Source organism: Mus caroli, unplaced genomic scaffold (assembly GCF_978045245.1).
Source record: "Mus caroli unplaced genomic scaffold, Mus_caroli_1 scaffold_11, whole genome shotgun sequence".
In the NCBI taxonomy this organism is placed as follows: Eukaryota; Metazoa; Chordata; class Mammalia; order Rodentia; family Muridae; genus Mus; species Mus caroli.
The window spans coordinates 76234665-76254021 of NW_028227266.1; the positions used below are offsets into that span (position 1 = coordinate 76234665).

General features: G+C 42.6%; 1 protein-coding gene across 4 annotated transcripts in view; it reads right to left on the minus strand.

Annotated features, from left to right (window-relative positions):
* Lrrc1 (leucine rich repeat containing 1) overlaps positions 1-19357 on the minus strand; it is a 114352-nt gene that overhangs the window by 67453 nt on the left and 27542 nt on the right. For 3 of the 4 annotated variants that reach the window (XM_021172927.3, XM_029481866.2, XM_021172925.3), the window contains exon 2: positions 609-726. In XM_021172927.3, coding sequence (XP_021028586.1) covers positions 609-726 — 118 coding nt within the window. Of the gene's footprint in view, positions 1-608; positions 727-8263; positions 8297-19357 lie in introns of those variants that run through there. The other variant, XM_021172926.3, reaches the window with a different exon arrangement.

Below are 19357 nucleotides of genomic sequence, written 5' to 3' on the forward strand. Positions count from 1 at the left end.
GACAGAGTTAGATACTAAGACCTCGTCTCACAAACCAAACCAAACCAAACTGAGCAAGGTAAGTCACATGGTATCCAGCCAACTGGAGGAGTGAAGACTGAAGCTACTTTTAAAAGTTACAAAAACAAGCCTGGAGTGGCGGTGCATGCCTTTATTCCCAGCACTTGGGAGGCAGAGGCAGGGGCAGGCAGATTTCTGAGTTCGAGGGCAGCCTGGTCTACAAAGTGAGTTCCAGGACAGCCAGGGCTACACAGAGAAACTCTGTCTCAGGGGGAAAAGAAAGTTACAAAAACAGTGTTGGTAACTATTACAAGTTGACCAACTATTTAAAGTGTTATTATCCAAGCACAGTGAGACATGGATAGGCTCCTGGTACTTAGTGGGGCTGAGGTAGGAGAATTGGAAAGTTCAAGGGCAGCCTGAGCTACAAAGTAAGACCTTGTCTCAAAACCGTAAAATTTAAATCTCATTAATTTCCATATACAAAAAGCATATGCATAGCCCTCCCACAGCTAGAAAAAGCACCTAAAATAACCTTTATATATTCATGGTTATTAATTATGTCCCCAGCATCAAGGACAATCTAAGTGGGATGGATGCCTTCTTACCGTTCCGAGACACGTCGAGTTCCACGAGCTGCATGAAGTTTGCTATTTCTGGAGGGAGCCGCTGAATTTCATTATCACTGAGCCCAAGCTTCCGTAATTTGACTAGCTGGAAAAATTGCTGAAAAAGAAAATGGTTTTACATGGGTTTCATACATTTTTGCATGGCCCTTCGAGCTCACAGAACATTTCAGTTTATATTTTAATACTAATGAAGACTGTGCCAATGTCAAATTCTTGATTTGAGTAGTAAACTGCTCATATGAAATATCTTCATATATAAATATAAAATATAAATATATCTTTATGCACCTCTCAGGGCATACAATTTTTGTGAATTCTTACCCATCTGTAAGAATTTAAAAATAAAGATGTTTAAAAAATGAACAAGCAACTTCGAGAGAATAGACTGCCACATCTACTTATCAAAAGTAATATTAAAACTATGATATCGAACATATAAACAGAATAAATTTTAGAAGAATTTTAATTAAAACTATTTCAATAAAATATAATGCATTAATTCTATTGATTATAGATCTAATATCTCACATTGTGTGCAGCAAGTAAAAAAATATTATAACCAAGAATCAAAAGTCTGCACCAGATCCCCATGATGAAGGCAACGTTGTACTAAACTTATACAGTGATGAACACAAATATAAAGATATGCAAGAAGTCTATGAAGACTACTAACATACAAAGCAAAAGGGAACTAGATAATTATGCAACAAAATTCTTAAAGGCAAAATTTGAGAAAAAAATAATAAAAAATAAAAAAAAATAAAAAAACAGAGCTGTGCTAAAAGCAGACATAAAGAAATTAGGTTAAGTACCTCTAAACGAAGGAAAACTGATTGAAAATTCATCTTTAAGAAATAGCTAAATCCTTGTCTTCTCTTTTTTGTCGTTTATTGCCAGACACAAAAGCTAACAGAAAGCTCAAGGGCTTTAAGGACAAGAATAATGCAACCCTAATTTAAGAAAAATAAAAAAAGGTCACAGACTATTAGTGAGAGCTCACCCTTGCCTGGGGGCAACAGGACCCCGGACATAGGCACAGAGACAGAGATAGCAATGGTTGTCATAGAGAGGAGCTGGCGTGACACGCCAACAGTGTCTACACGTGTTCATCTCACCCACACCCCCAGGACCTGGATCTCTAACTTAGGCAAAGTCCAGATTCTCTAGATACCTAAGGATAAGCCTACGAGATGCAAGATGCCAAGTGTGTGTGCATGCAAATGGAGGACTGCACACACACACACACACACACACACACACACACACACACGAAACAATATAGAGAACCAAAGCAGACATCACCAGCTAGAGCATACAGAGCATACAGGGCATTGGGGAGGGAGGTGAATCGAGCTGAAGCTGTATGTTACCAAATCCAGAAAGACTTGAATTAAGCACTTAGAAATTTAAAAATATTATAACCTCTACAAAAGAATCTAAGAGAAGTAAATAAAATTAACAGTCGCCCTTAGAAGACGTGTGGTGAAACTCAGAGATTGCAAAATGATGGGAAGGTGGGGCAGGACAGCTAAACAGCTCCACAAGTTATAATCCATGTAAGAATATGGAGCTCAAACATGTGAAACTGCACACCATGGCTTCTGGCTCCCAAAGGCACCGTGCCAGGACAACACAAATGTGCTATGGTTTGATCTGAACTGAACCTAGCTGGCAAGGTAAAACTTGACGGTTGTAGCCCAGATCTGGGCTTCACCTCCCTTTCTCCGAATCCTGGCCCACCATGAGGGAACAGGCCCCACCTTGTGCTCACAATCCCGTGTCTCTTTTCCCTACAGTGAGAGACTGAAACTGTAAGCCAAAATAAATCTCTCCTCCCCTCACTCCTCTCAGTTGTTCTTATCACAGGAACACCAAAATCACGACAGAATAAGAAAAAGCACAAGTAAGGAATATTGCAAACTAACTGAAATTTTTAACCTTCCAAATATGAGCGAAATAAAGGGGGAAAGACAAACAAGAGTTGGAACCCAGCATGGCGCTGGACTCAACACAAATCTGAAAATCAAGGGCACACGGCCTTAGAAAAAACAGCACGGTACTCCCAACCGGTCAAATGTGGAAAAGGCGCTTTCCCACCTTGTCCCCAAAATGTTTAAAGAATCATACGATATTTGGGCAGAATCAACAGAGCTCAGAAAGACAAAATGAAATGGAGGCGATTCACAAATGACCCCCGAACCACGAGCCCTGAGAACAACCAGTCTACACGGAAGCCAAGTGCATAGACTCCAGATGGAAATTTTGAAAACATGAATAAAAACGCATCTCAAGGGTTCTCTGATGTGGGAGGAACTACAAAGAAGAAATCTCCAAGTCTCCAAATGTTTAGCGATAAATCAGAAACAGGAACGGCGACAGAGAAACAAGCAAATGAGGATGAGTTAATTCCAGAAAATGAATATCACAGGAAGAGAAAATCATAACCCAAGTGTAAGACTTGGCTAGGAGGGATACATACATAACAGTCTCACTCATATTACTCCATCTACACTGATAAAACCCAGCAACCGGAACAAGAAAGGCAAGAGGCCCCTGTTCTTCATTGCTATAGTTCCTGGCTGACTAATATTGTGAAACAACAGCATATACTGCATGTTTAAACCTAGAAAACGAATTTACAGAAAGTCTATACTAAGATGAGAGGATGCTCCAAATGTTGATTGTAAGATGCTAATATTTAGTAGCCATCTTCACCTTTGTATTGGTTTAAAAAAAAAAAAGAACTAATATTTGTATAGTGATCCAAAGAGGCGCTGCCTTTTGAAAAGCGAGTGGGTAGCCCACGAAAGACAAAATATTTTCAAGTCTACTGATATACTTCTTTGCACTTCTCATACTAGAGCTGAAAATAGCAAAAGCAAGCATAATGCACAACTCTATGTTTGCATTATGATGTTAAAATAAAGCTAGGAAGCACACCATGAGTAAAGTAACAGGCTATCCATTGTTAAATAATTCAGAATTATGCAAATAATAAAAACAACTACTACAAACACAATCGAACTTGAAAAGGGTTTACAATGCAAACAAAATTCTAAAAGAAAACAAGGTTTCAGGTTCTCTGTAATAGGCCATGCTAACTGCGGGCCCGAGAATCCAGTGAGGATCCGTTGGGTAGAATGGAAGCAGATCACACTTGGGTCAGCTGACAAGAATACTGCATGAATTACTGGTTTTAACATAAAACAAAACAGATTATTTAAATGAACTAAGAATCTGCACAAATGATTTCACTAATTGGACATATATGATAATGAAAAAGATGTTCAATGGAGGCTAATCCTTGAGATTTCTTTAACCATCAGTTGAGATTTATTTTGAGGGACAGCAATCTCTTTATACTCGTTGTCCCAAAGCATTAGCAAACACAAAAGCCATTGAAAAGAGTCACATGTTTGAATAACTGAGCCGGTGCCGATTGTTCAAAGAGTCTGACAGTTTCATAATATAATCAATGTGTTTACTCAAGCATGAAAAGCTTACTTTGTTTTGCAAGAAAGGCATAACAGCAAAAGTACAAAAGCCATCACCAGTTCCATGCATCCAGCGCTCATTCGTATATAACCCAAGAAATCAAGTAAATCGGGTGCTTGGGTCTGCAGTAAATAACAAGGACGACAGCCTACAAATCCCCACATCTAAGAGAGGTCAGAACAAGAAAACAAATTTTGTTCCACAGTTTCCAGAGGAAAGCATCCTCCCCTACAGCCTGCCCCCAATAGTGCTTTAGTTAGCATGGGAAGGCACATACGAGTGGTAAAAATGCAGTATGCCATGAGCTCAAAAGGAAGCCTCAGTAACTCCTCAGTCCTCTCCCAAAGTAGCCTGATGGGTGCCATCACCGTGTTCAAATGTTCTAAATCACCTGCTGGCTTCCACAGTTCAGGAGGGGTCTGTCACTCAAACTGTGTCACGTCGTAAATGTTCAGCTTCCTCACATAGTCAGAGAGAAGACTTCCTAAGCTATAAGTCCTTCCTTCTGCCTTGTGTCTGAGATGAGCCAGGGCACATGAAGAACAATTTGTGTAGCTCTTCTGGCCGGGTGCCTGAGCACTGAGTAATCATGTGACAGAACTCACTGCTGCACTATTCTTCAAATCTGCATGTTTGATTACAGCTCACTGACCCACTTAGACCACATTCTGGGCAATTATATTCAGAGCAACCCCAACTGCCCTAGGTTGTTACAGGGTACCAGGCTTCTTACAGCCACTATTGTTTTTAGCAGATACTGAGCCTTTTATTCAACAAAACAAAATGTTGTTTGCATTCTCCATCTGACAAGGTCTTTTGCCCTTCTGGGTACTATTAGTACTTCTTTCCTGCATCTGGGAAAGGGCTGCATCCTTTCATGTTACTATATGGCCGACCATAAACCAGTTGTTCCCAAGGTGCAGAAATTCCTCCATAAGGTAGAGAAGAACTGACAGCATGAGCTCTCATAAGGAACAACAGTGTCAGGAATGCCACAGCTTCTGCACAGCTGGGGCTGAGTTACAAGGACACTTATCGCCATGTTGGAAGTTCTAATCCCTAACCTAAAGTGCTAATCTTTTCGTGTTTTATATAGCACAAATCAAATCCCCTCCCCTGTCCTGAACAAGTTAGGCTGGCTTTTTGATCAATCACTCAGACAGACAGTGCAAACCAAAAGCATTTCCTACAAAACTCAGGAAAAAGACAGAGGTGCCCACTGTCCCCAGTCTTATCCAACACAGCACTGGAGACTTAGATGGAAGACGAGAGAACAAGGGGATGGAGACAAGGAAGATGACATGAGAAACCCCAATACTCCACCGGAAAACCCTAGACACCTTCAGAAAAGTGCCAGGATTCAAAATCAACACACAAAACCCAGAATTGGTATATAGCCTTTCTATATACCAATAAATGAACTTGAAGAGGAAGAAATTAGGAGAGAAACAATCTCATTTACAAATAGCTTCAAAAGAAAACAAACTAAGTCTAACAAAGGAGGTAAAAGACCTCTTCAGTGAGAACTCTTGAGACACTGAAGAAAACAAACACAAGACAGAGACCTCCACAGCTGTGTTAGCAAGAGTGATGATCTGCAGCTGCAACAAATCCTGAACAAAATTCCACTGAGACTCTTCCAGAACTAAGGAAAAACTTTCTAGAACTTACCTGAAAGCATACATTATCCATGAAGGGGAAGAGGTAAAGTCAAAGTGCACTAGAGCTATGGGGACAAAATGTGTCTGTCTGGGCACTAAGTCAAGAACTAGAATAGTGATTGTACAAGCTTGCAATCCCACCAGCAATGGAGGAGTGTTCCTCTTTCTCCACATTCTCGCAAGCATCTACTGTTACCTGAATTTTTGATCTTAGCCATTCTGACTGGTGTGAGGTGGAATCTCAGGGTTGTTTTGATTTGCATTTCCCTGATGATTAAGGATGTTGAACATTTTTTCAAGTGCTTCTCTGCCCTTCAGTATTCCTCAGGTGAGAATTCTTTGTTTAGCTCTGTACCCCATTTTTAATGGGGTTATTTGAATTTCTGGAGTTCAGCTTCTTGAGCTCTTTGTATATATTGAATTAGTCCCCTATCAGATTTAGGATTGGTAAAATTCCTTTCCCAATCTGTTGGTGGCCTTTTTGTCTTATTGACAGTATCTTTTGCCTTACAGAAGCCTTGCAATTTTATGAGGTCCCATTTGTCTATTCTCGATCTTACAGCACAAGCCATTGCTGTTCTGTTCAGGAATTTTTCTACTGTGCCCATATCTTCGAGGCTTTTCCCCACTTTCTCCTTTATAAGTTTCAGTGTCTCTGGTTTTATGTGGAGTTCTTTGATCCACTTAGACTTGAGCTTTGTACAAGGAGATAATAATGGATCAATTCGCAATCTTCTACATGATAACTGCCAGTTGTGCCAGCACCATTTGTTAAAAATGCTGTCTTTTTTCCACTGGATGGTTTTAGCTCCCTTGTCAAAGATCAAGGAACCATAGGTGTGTGGGTTCATTTCTGGGTCTTCAATTCCATTCCATTGATCTACCTGTCTATCGCTGTACCAGTACCATGCAGTTTTTTTTTTTTTTTTTTTAAATCACAATTGCTCTGTAGTACAGCTTGAGGTCAGGCATGGTAATTCCCCCAGAGATTCTTTTATTGTTGAGAATAGTTTTTGCTATCCTAGGTTTTTTTGTTATTCCAGATGAATTTGCAAATTGCCCTTTCTCAGTGAAGAATTGAGTTGGAATTTTGATGGGGATTGCATTGAATCTGTAGATTGCTTTCAGCAGGATAGCCACTTTTACTATATTAATCCTGCCAATCCATGAGCATGGGAGATCTGGAAATCAGTATGGACATAGTACTACCAGAGGATCCTGCACTACCTCTCCTGGGCATATACCCAGAAGATGTTCCAACTGGTAACAAGGACACATGTTCCACTATGTTCATAGCAGTCTTATTTATAATAGCCAGAGGCTGGAAAGAACCCAGATGTCCCTCAACAGAGGAATGGATACAGAAAATGTGATACATTTACACAATGGAGTACTACTCAGTTATTAAAAAACAGTAAATTTATGAAATTCTTAGGCAAATGGATATATCTGGAGGATATCATCCTGAGTGAGATAACCCAATAAAAAAAGAAGTCACTTGATATACACTCACTGATAAGTGGATATTAGCCCAGATACCTAGAATACTCAAGATACAATTTGCAAAACACAAGAAAATCAAGAAGGAAGACCCACGTATGGATACTTCATTCCTACCTAGAATAGGGAACAAAATACCCATGGAAGGAGTTAACAGAGACAAAGTTTGGAGCTAAGACCAAAAGAATGACCATCTAGAGACTGCTCCACTCAGGGGTTCATCCCATAATCAGCCACCAAACACAGACACTATTGCATATGCCAGCAAGATTTTGCTGAAGGGACCCTGATATAGCTGTCTCTTGTGAGGCTATGCCAGTGCCTGGCAAATACAGAAGTGGATGCTCACAGTCATCTATAGGATGGAACACAGGGCCCCCCAATGGAGGAGCTAGAGAAAGTACCCAAGGTGCTGAAGAGGTCTGCAACCCTATAGGTGGAACAACAATATGAACTAACCAGTACCCCCAGAGCTCATGTCTCTAGCTGCATATATAGCAAAAGATGGCCTAGTCGGCTATCATTGGGAAGAGAGGCCCCTTGGTATTGCAAACTTTATATGCCCCAGAACAGGAGAACGCCAGGGCCAGAAAGCAGGAGTGGGTGAATAGAGGAGCAGGGCGGGGAGAGGGTATAGGGGACTTTTGGGATAGCATTTGAAATGTAAATGAAGAAAATATCTAATTAAAAAAAAAAAACCAAAGAATAGGGGATGTAGAAGTAAGCCACAGCTACAGTCAGACACCTAATGCTGGACAACAGTGTCAAGCACTGAAGGAAAGCCAGCCTTCTTAACAAGGGTGGTGGGTAACATGGCTTCCTATGAATAGAGAAAGGAGACTGGTCCATCTCTCCCATTCTACCCCAGAACAAAACAAAATAAATAAACGAACAAAAAAACAAAATCTACCAATCCAAAATGGATCAAAGACCTTAATGTAAGACCTGGAACTTTAAAAACGGCAGAGGAAAACCTACATGAAACATGTCAAAGCCATTGACAGAGGGTTTTCTGGAAGAACTGCAATGGAACAGCAAACGATCCTAAGAGTTGACAACAGAACCCATGACATAACAAAGCTTCTGTACAAGCAAAGAGAACCAATGTGAAGGAGTCAGTCTACAGGATGTGAAAACGTCTTCCCGGCACAGGGAGTACAGGGGATTAACCTCTAGGATAGATAAAGAAGTGCAAATAGAAACATCAGAAGGTCATCTGGTCAGTGAACGGACAAACAGAATAGAGAGTCTTCAATACTCTACACATAGGTGGCAGAGAAGGGGACAGAGAAGGGACAACGAGCAACAGGGATGTGTGGAAAAGCCATACAGAACCCTAGTATCTTATAAGCATCTTATGTATATATGTAAAATATATAAATATAAAAGTGTTTAATTAGAATTACCTAACATGGGATTATTGTGCTCACTCACCCTAGAAGCCACAGGTTGCCAAAAAAATAAAAAGCCCAGTGTCGGGTGTGAGGTACCCCTCTCCCCTCTAGTTGCTGGTCAGGTCTGTCCCAGAGACCTCAAAACAATACAAACTCTTTTAACTTTGTTGCCCACCCAGAGCTTGGTGGCAGATCCCTACTGCTGAAAACAACACACACACACACACACACAATGGCATTTTATTCTGTTACAAAGACAAATATTTGCAGGAAAGTAGTCAGAAGTGGAGATCAGCATGCTAAGTGAAATAAGCCAGACTCAAAGACTGATACATGTTTTTTCTCACAGGTGGACTGGTTTAAGTATGTGTGTATATGTATAAATCTATGCAAATGCATATATGTGGAGGGGGCTATGAAAATAGAAAGGGGACCATTAAAAGAAAGAGATAGTGACTTGCCTTGACCAATAAAATGTGGGGGATTTTAAGGTCTAACCCCAAGAGCCCCACTAGGTCTTAAGAAAACAGGATAGAGGCCTTGGGAAGCGTAGAGGAGGCGCTCCAATGAGAGGGCCCTGTCTGACAGAGGAGAGATGAGCAGGACGAATGGTGCGGTCATGGGAAGGAGGATGAGGCCTCTTGTCTTGCTTGTCTTCAACTTCCCTCGAAACACTCCTCAGTGCGTGTGTGTGTGTGTGTGTGTGTGTGTGTGTGTGTGCATGCGCACACACACGCTCACACCATGGGTGTATGGGTGCATGTGCCCCAGGGGTATGTGTATGTCAAGGACCTAATCCAGAAGGCTGGAAAGTAAGTCTCTCCTAATCCATGGACAGGATAACAGAAAACATTTTTTAAAAAATCAGAGGAAATGCTGCTAACCTAAGAGTCCACTACAAACTAAGGGAGAAAGTCCAGATCCACTACAGGAGAACTGTATGTATTACAACTGGGCAAAGAACACTACAAAATTCTATAGCTAATCACAGAGGGGTAACTTTTCTAATAGAAATTGAAAAAGGAAGTAGCCAAGTAAAAGGTTTCATAATAAACAAAAAAACTTATAACAGACAAGAAGGGAAAATATTTACAGAATAGCAGAAGGACCAGTTGAGCTAAGCAGAGGATATTTTAAAAACTGTTCTCATATCCTGAATTTGACTTTTGAAAGGGTTCTAGCAAACACTCGAAACCAAAAATTACTGGGAGCTGGCAAGACTGCTTGCTCCAGAGATCCCAGCACCTACCCAGCAAGCCAAGCATCCTGCATGCATACACAACACTCCCGCTGGCTCTGAGGAGGGCAGAGGTGGGAGGGTTTCTGTGGGTGCTGCTTTCCAGCCTAGCCAAGACAATGCCAGCCTCAGGTTCAGAGAAAAGAGAACAGGCAGAGAGCAACAGTCACTGCACACCCTCTGCAAGCATCCTTGGTGGCACACTGGCACCAGCACACAAACTTACGCAGTATGGGAAAGAGAACTGGGTATTATACATTTTGAGATAACTGAGAGTAACTTTCCAATGTTCACAGCAGATATTCTAAATGTGGTGATAGATATTTGAGGTCATAGATACAATTAGATTTATTTAATTGTTCTACACTGTAGTCATAGATCATAGCATTATTTTGTATCCCAGAGACTTATTCAATTATAAACTACCAATTTATAACCAAAAAAAAAGAATTTGGAATAATGATTCACAAAATAGAAAATTCCATATCCATATACTGAAGAACAGGGAACAGCTAACGCAGCTAATAACTATCAAACGAGACAAAAAGCTCCATCCCTTCCAAAACCCATTTCTTCTATAATTGGAAAAATAATTTGCTTGCCAATTTATTATAGCTCAGAAGGCAGATTAATACTCTAACATGTAATATTTAATAGGTTTGTGTTTTAGCGGCACAGGAAGCCTTTGTGTAGCAAAATAATAACCATTCATTCATTTCTTTCCATAGCCCTAAAATCTCAGATGAGCCCATTTTCAACAGACAAACCCGCTCCCCCGCTGAGTGTGAGCCAGTGCACACTTGGGTGTTTATCACAAAGGGGCTGTTTTGATTTTGCTCAAATGGGTCTCCAATTTTTCAGTGTTTTATCCCAGCCCATGATGTTATCTTCTCATGGGCTGACATACTGAAATATTCTCATGGCACTTTCATGCCCCATTACTCCTTAACCATTAAATGATCTTTAATAAAGATGTAAATACCCAAGGTTCCCCCACCAGTGTTGAAAGGACTCAGGGATAAAACTTGAAAACCACGAGTCCAGAAATGCTCAGTTCTTCGTGCTTGACCAGAGAAGTGGACAAAGTTGACAGTGGCATTTGCAATGACTTGGACAGAAGAAACTCTCAGTTAAAACCAGAAGACTTCAGGACAACATTACTTTACTGGGAACCCAACAAAGCTGTTGGCATGGAAAGACCAGGCCTATGGTACCACAGAGAAATGACAGGGACGGCAGGGGATAGGAAGGTCAGGATGGTCCAGGAAAGATCAACTAAGAAAACACTATCAGTTAAAATGGGTCACTAGTCACTAAAACGGGCTCCATGGACTTGGGTATACTTTCCTGTGCCTTCCACCTCCTCAGACATCTCCCTAAGGCTGATTCTACTCTATGTCTGCAGCTCTCTCCTGGGCATGTCACATGGTTCTGGGAATGCCAGCATCCTGAAGTCTCCAATGCCACTTAGGCTTTCCCTTCATGGTTTCATTCAGTAGCCTCCCAGGGGAGCCTCTTTACAGGGATGCACACCTTGACACTTACTGTGTGACCTCAGGAGCTCTCTGAAACTTAGACACATGCCCCATGATCCCTTCAGACGTGTATCTTTCATACACACCACATTATACAACCAACTTCTGCCACCTGCTTGGGATGGGGGCCACCCTCCTCCTGACCTGGGATGTGTGGGTGGAGGTACTTTGCTAGGCAGTTGCATTTGAGGAACGGTGAACCAACCATTCAGCATGCATCCTTGCTTAGGCACTGTCCTTCAATTGCACTTGGTTTAACAGAATGAAGCCTCCTGTCTCCTAAGTCTTACCCTCAAGCATCTTTTCCAGTGCAGGACTGAAGCCGTCCCTTCAATGGCTCTGATCTCCTTGGTGGGGCCACATGGTTTGTGTCCTGCACTCTCCCTGAATCTACTGTCCTTCTCCTCTTTCCCCCCCTTCCTTCACTGGGGACCTACCTGAGAGCAGGGAGCCACACCAACGACACAGCTTGAATGCTGTCTTGATAATTCTTTTACCAAACAAATTAGTTCATTGCCTTTATATTCAGCCTCCACATGAAACCTCAACAGCTCAGTCCAATAGATGACGATGCACCTAAACACCTATGTGCATGTCAGTTGGGTTTAATAAATCTGATTAGATATATTTGACTTCTGTATTTTCCCTCTTCTATCCTAGGATGGCCTTGAACTGACTGTGCAGCTGAGGATGACCGTGAACTTCTAGTCTCGTGCCTTCTACAGTTCAAGAGCTGTGAGTGTGTACCTGTGCCGTCACACCCAGTTCTGTGGGGTTCAAGAGACTTGGCTCAGCGCTTCCAGTGCGCTAGGCAAACACTACTTGGGACAGCCAGCCGCATCTCTAGCTCCTTGGCTTTCTTTCTTTACATGTAAATTATTTCCGTAGATATCTCTTCAAGTTTTTCTGGCTGTTATCATTGTTTAAATTAAGCAGTGGTACACTTCAGAAATCCCAATTCTAGGCCATATACTGGGCTACCAAGTAAGACTCTCGTCTCAAAACCAACAAACCAACAAAAGAGAGGAAAATGTGAAGGCTAAGGCAACACTTTGCACACACTGCCTCTGATTTTCTGTGATTCAAAGCATCAGTGTAGAAGAAGCTGAATAGTCCTCCATCATTTGGCTTAGGTTTTAAATCTCTCAACCGATTTACCCTTTTGTCCCCTCCCGTATTCCCGTTACACCCTTTAAGCAAAATAAGTTTTATACTAATTATATCATTTTAGCTTGTTTCCTGCCAACCCTGGGATGCTTATGTACTATGTTATGTTATTAGATATTTTCCAGACTCCACCATGAGCCCAGATGCCAGCCATGCAGCGAAGGGTCTGGCGTTTTTCCTGCTGGATTTCAGTCCTGCTCTGGTCCCGCCCTTCTCTGCTATGCCCTGACTCTTCCCTTTCGGAATGGAAATGGTTATTCTGTGCCACATAAATTAGAAGCCTACAACTTGGTTTTAGATGACAGGAGCTCACACTTAGGTGACTGCCTTCAGGCTGGTCAGAGTGGCCCGTGTCTTTATTCCCGGCACTCGGGAGCAGATCACGGTGAGTTCAAGGCCAGCTTGAGAGGCTCAGACTTTGTACTTTTAATGCTGTGTGGAGATAGTTCAACACTGTGGGGACATAATAGTGAAGCCAAGGATTTGGACCTTAAACCTTGGAGGCCTCGAAACACCACACCGGTAGCCATGATGTCACTGTACTTACTTTAGAAAGCCTGTTTCGAGATCTCGCCTCAGTACTTTTCCAAAACAGAGGAAGGGTATCTTTATGCAGTAGGATACAGGAAATACTGAAAACCAACCCAGTCACCAGATACACACCCTTCAGGGTCCCTCAGGACCCCAGCTTATTCAAGAGTAAGACATGTGAACTGGTTTAACTGTACAATGCTGTGCACTTAGACTGGTAGGCTCTAAATAGATTTTAGGCGCTCAGAAACATAACTAACTATAGTCACTGTAAAATTTATAATGGAAGTGGGCTGAAGTTCTTGAACATTCCCTAACGTTAGTCAGAAAACACATAAGCTATAATATGTTTTTATAATGATAAGATTTAAATTCTATAGTTTTAATACAAGGGTTTCTCTCTATCCACATAGACTTATACTCCAATGTTTCTGTAGCTCCTTGAAGGCACAACCTTATATCTTCAAAAAAAAAAAAAATGCTAGCTCACATATTTAAATTTCTCACACTGACCGAATCCACACTAGTCCCTACAGTGGTTGACCAAAACAGTGAAGTAAACAGCAGAAAGGAAAAGCTCAGAGTATCCCATAGCAACTCAACAATGCAAAACCCAAACACACTTCACACTGACCACTGCAGTTTAGCTTCACAAAGTATCAAATTCTAACATGAATCCAGATGAAGAGCCACAGACACAGGCCTAAGTGAGAACTGTTTGAATTGCCCCACTGTTTAAGGTCCAAGAGCAACCACTCACCTACCCCCACCCTCACCTGCACATTCATCTGATTAAACGCTCAAGCCCTAAGTCTGCTTTCTGCAATGACAAGAACAGGCAGCCACTGGAGCCGTTCAGTTAAAAGATGTTCTTTTTAACAATCTGTGAACTGTACTTTTTTTTTTTTTACTGTTTACTAGCAACCTGGGTTAAGAGGCAAAACACTCTAAAAGTTGTCTAATACTAAACCTTACAAGTATGATGGATGGCAGCCTTAGGCCACACAGTGAGCTACCTTACTACCATAAATGAGGGCTACGGTTCCTTTCCCTGTCACTAAGCTCTTGAAGCTAGTACCAGCTGTGTCCTGGCATTTGCTGGCCAGACGGTTACTTAAAACATTATTTAGTAAGGGCCAAATTCAATTCAGCACATCACCTTGAAAGCTCCCAGAGTCAGAAATTTCTGTGACACACAATCAAAAAGAAAACGGATGTAACCTGTCTGGAAAAAGCTGGAAGAGGAGGAGAAAGAAGAGGAGGAGAAGGAGGAAGAAGAAGAGGAGGAGGAAGAGGAGAAAGAGGAGGAGAAAGAAGAGGAGGAAGAGGAGGAGGAGGAAGGGGAGGAGGAGGAAGGGGAGGAGGAGGAAGGGGAGGAGGAAGATTATTCGTGGAAGGGAGACTAGAAGAGGTTGGGCAATGGCTTGGCAGGTAAAGCGCCTGCAGTGCAGGTGTAAAGATGGAGTCTGGATCCCTAACAGCCTTTATAAATACCTGGTAGACATGGCAGTCCACAAGCAGGTGCAGCACTGAGAGGCAGACTTGGGGGATCCCCCATGGAAAGCTAGCTAGCCATTCTAGCTGAATCAGGGAGCTGTGGGTCCAAGTGACAGACTCTACCTGATTATATAAGAAGGCCAGTCAAGGAATACACCGGACATAACCCTTTGGCCTCTGCACACAGGCATACTCACACTCACACTGTACACCTGTGCACACAGGAACACACGTATGTGTAAAGGGAGTAGTACTGTAAGACATTCCCAGACATAATTCCAGTGTGAAGTTTGGGAGAGTATCCTTGGCACCTGAACCTCCAAGACACATGAAAGGGCTGGTGTCCAAGTGTGACCGGTCCTCCACACGGTCCCTGAGCAATTTCCTGGGCTAGTTCAGTGGTCTCCATGACTCCTCTGCTCCAGTTTCCCAGTGTCTTAATCCCAGGTGACAGTCCCATTTCTTTATCCAGATCTGTACAAAACAGCTACTATGTCCTGGCTCACTGAGCCTGTCATCAGGACCACTAGGGTCAGAGAGAGAAGTGGCCTCACATCGCACTCCTCTGCCTCTGGAAATCTGTAGAAAACACCTTCTAGAGCCTGAGACTGTAGGCTCAGGATGCCCAGATTTCTTTTAAGCAAGACTTTACCATATGTAGGAGTTAAAGCTATTTAAATTTTAAAAGCATCACTAACAGAGTGCTTCTGGAACCCTAATTTCAAAAACTTCATAACACTGCTATGTTTATTTATTTTTCTCAAAGACAATTCTAAAATAATGAGAAACAATCCTAATGTGCCAGATATTAACTAAGGCTTCTACACACACAATTGCATTTAAGCTAACAGCAGCCCCAATCCAGGCTTAATTGTACAAAAGAGGAGACTGGAGCACAGAGAGGGCACCGCAGGGTTGGGGTTATATAGGTGAATCCCTGCTGAGGCTCAGAGCCACATCTAAAGGCCCATGCCCACTTCCTGTGAACAGCAGAGCAGAGTGTACTATGGAATCCAAAGTCTCTAGGGTCCCTAACTGGCTGGCTGTGTGAACTCAGACAAGCAGCTTAGCTTCCCTAACACCCTGGGTTCTCCATGGTGAAAATGAGCAACCTCAGTGTCTGTCTCTACTGCAGTGGACATCACTTAAGTGAATCTGGGTAACATACCAAGAACAGTAGCTGCCTATGAGAAAACGTATATATAGTGTTAGCTATAATAATTGCTTGTTATTTTTTAAAAAATCCTTTTTTTGCATCCTAGTTACAAGAACTCAAGTGTAATAAACTCGGACCCATCCATCCTGAGACCCTTGGAATATACTCTCAAGATGCAACTACGTTCTAATCTTCAATTGGGCTGACACATTTTTTAAGACTTCCATTCGTTTGCAAAAGCTGAGAAGGACCACATATAAAAGACATTCTTCAGGGAGGTCAACAGACTGCTAGGATCGAATGTTACAGTCTCAGAGAGTAGACCTTAAATACAAGTCCCGTAACCCACAGTCCAACAGGTAGTCAGACAAGGAAATCCGAAAGTGTACTTCATATTAATCAAACCACCAAAAAGCAAAGCAAATGTGGGCTAAACTACGGAAGACAGGGCTGGAGAGACACCAGGAAAGCTCAGGAGGTCAGCAGGACTCAGCGAAGGGCTGAGCTTAAGAGGGACAGGAAAGGAACAAAGATGGGGCAGGGGGTGGGGGGTGGAGGGGTGGAAGCTGGGAGGCTGCACCTGAGGAAAAAAACCGATCCTGCCATTCTGCCTAGTGTGGCCCCCAGAGAGGTGGCTGCCTGCCTGAGGCCCGGAGTGTTACCCTGTGACAGGGCTCTTCAGTCTGAAGACCTGCCAGCAACCTTGGGCACCTGGGATGACAAGCAGAGGAAGCTAGATCTCTGCCCCACCCCAACCCCCCTTTCCTACTAGCAGACTGAGATTCTAATTATGAAAAGGAAGAAACACTGGTGAGGTAAATTACGTGATGGGTGGGTGGGTGGGTGGGTGGGTGGGTGGATGGTTTGGTTTGGTTTGGTTTTGTCTTTAATGAAAGAGCCTCCACCTCCCCAATAGGCTCTGCTCCTACCACTCCTTTATAGGCCAGAGTCAAACACAGCTCAGGAACCATAGCTATGAAGTGTGATTTTGTCTTCATGTAGGCCTGCTGAAGACCACCTGCCCCCAACACTATACAAGCATGCCTTCTCAACGCTTTCTGTTGGCTGACCACTCACCACAGAACAAGGTAAAAACTCAAAGAACCCTGGCACCCGCTTGCTACGTCATTAACATCAGCGGGTTTTAAGAGCTTATAAAGTGCTGGCTTTACAGCACCTGGTAAGCAGTCAGTTGCTACGCACCTTGGCAGATGTGAAATGCCAGAGCCACACAGCAGGCTCTAAGTCCAATGTTCTCTGATTCTGCCGGTTGGACCTTCTGAGCCCTGAGCCCAAGGAAGGGATGGGTGAGAAGGTTAAAGTGTGCATTCACTACAGCAGAGACAACACAGTCCTCAGGAGGAAATGGGTGGAACATACGGAGTTACAAGTGCCTTAGCTATTATTACAACACTTGCATTTATCTAAAATGCATATAAAATTATAAGTGCAGAACTGGAAAGTAAAAGTATTCTAGTAGTTCTAAGCTGACAACATCCCCAGTCTACATTATCAGCAGGTTCCCTAGGCCATGTCAGAGTTTGATTTGGAAGGTCTGCAATGGGTGATACACTGCAGTTTATAAATGTCTTCAGTTGACTCTGATGAGGAGCCAAGCCTCAAAGACTCAGTGCAGAATCTGGTTTTGTGGATATGGAAACTAGCTGCCTATGGAGTGAGAGGGGACCTCAAGGCTGAAATAAAGAACACGGCTTCTTTCCTCCACATACAAAGGGACTTACTCCACACCAGTCTATTTCTGATTGCCAGCACAATATGACTTCTAATTCTATTTTCACAAAAGTTCCTTTTGTGTGTTTATGTGTGTGCACGTGTGTGTCCCTAAGTGTGTCTTCCTCTACCTTTCACTACAGTAATTTTTGAGAAAGGCTCTTTCACAGAACCTGTAACTTGATGGTTAAACTAAAATGGCTGGCCAATGATTTGACATCTCTGCTCCTTCCACACCCACCCCGGGGCCAACTGCTTGTACTTTTAAAATTAACAATAGAAGCAGTTGAGAATTCACCAAACACAGGAGGGAGAGGCCAATATGATACCCAGGCTTCTTGATCTAAGGCTGCCCAAATTAGCATTCAAGATCACTTTCCAAATTTTCATATTTGCAAAGGACCATAATAAACTACATACAAAGTCTGCTCTGCCTCTGTTGCATAGTAAGATTTCGAATCTACTAACATTATGAGCCATACAAGGGAATATAACCCAAACTTTATAGGCGTCAAATAACTGTATTTCCAGTCATGGCTCTGAGTATCTAAAGACCTGCCATGAGCAACGAATCAGACTTGCTTGATATGGTCTAACACCAAGAAGGTAAATAGATATTCTCCCCTATATATTGAACTGAAGCATGGCAGAATCCTCTGGGAAGGCAGTGAGGTCTATGCAAGAGCAGGCCTGATGACAACTTGGTATGTTTTCTAAAAGAAACTGTAAAATCAGACATGCAACTGATCTAGAAAGCTTCTTAATGACCCGAGGGTTCTCCAAGTTCAATTTCTAGGCATATTTTCCACCTCGCATTCGAAATTGGCCAAGGTAATTTACGGTAACACTGGGTGGTATGCACTTTGGCCTATAATTGATGAGCATATAAATACAGCATTTACAAGAAGCAACAAGGAAATCTATAGATTATCTGGGATCATATGGCAAAATTCAAGCACAACACAAAGTACAGCAGGGCCCCTGGTAAACGGAAGGACTTAGAGGAGGCAGTCAATGCTCAGTCAAGTCAGGGAACAAAAACCACGGCAATTTTCTTGAGGACTGTAAGAAAGAAGAAAGACCAGACTTGCAATACTCTGGCTTCAGCTCCACAGCGCTGAAATCACAGGTGTGTGCCACCACTCTTAAATACACAAATATAACTTATCAAATTTTTCCATGCTGATAGAGACGCACTTTAAAATTAAAAGGGAGGGTGAGGCTCACAGATGATGACAGTATTGAGTGGGAATGCACAACAGGCCCATGCGAAGGGCTGTTATAGATACCTGGGATACCTTGGACACAGACAGGCTAGACTCAGCAGTGACCCAGGGTCACTGTAAGGATCGAGACAACTGAAAAGTTTAGATGGTGTCCAACCTTTGGACACTGCCATCCACAGATGCACTGGCTGAACTCACAGACATCTTTGGACGTAGACAATCCATTCTGAAGATAAACTAATGCTTTGGAAATGCACCTAAGTGCCTGACCACTGGTTAGCCCTGACTGTCAACTTGACAAGTCTTGGGATCTTGCCAGCTTCCTTCAGAGATAGACTGTGACCCCCAGAAATGTAAGATGAAATAAACCCTTTCCTCTCCTAGGTACTTTTGGTCAGTATTTGGTCATAGCAACAAAGAGCAAATAGAATAGGGTCTTCCCTGATCGCCTTTCTGTTGCTATGACACCACCCCAACCAAAAGCAAAGTAGTGAGACTCGAGTCTGCTTCCAGCTCTCAGGTAACAAACACTCCATCACTGAGAGAAGTCAGAAAAGAACACACTCATAACCAAAGAAGTACAGCAGAAACCAAGGAG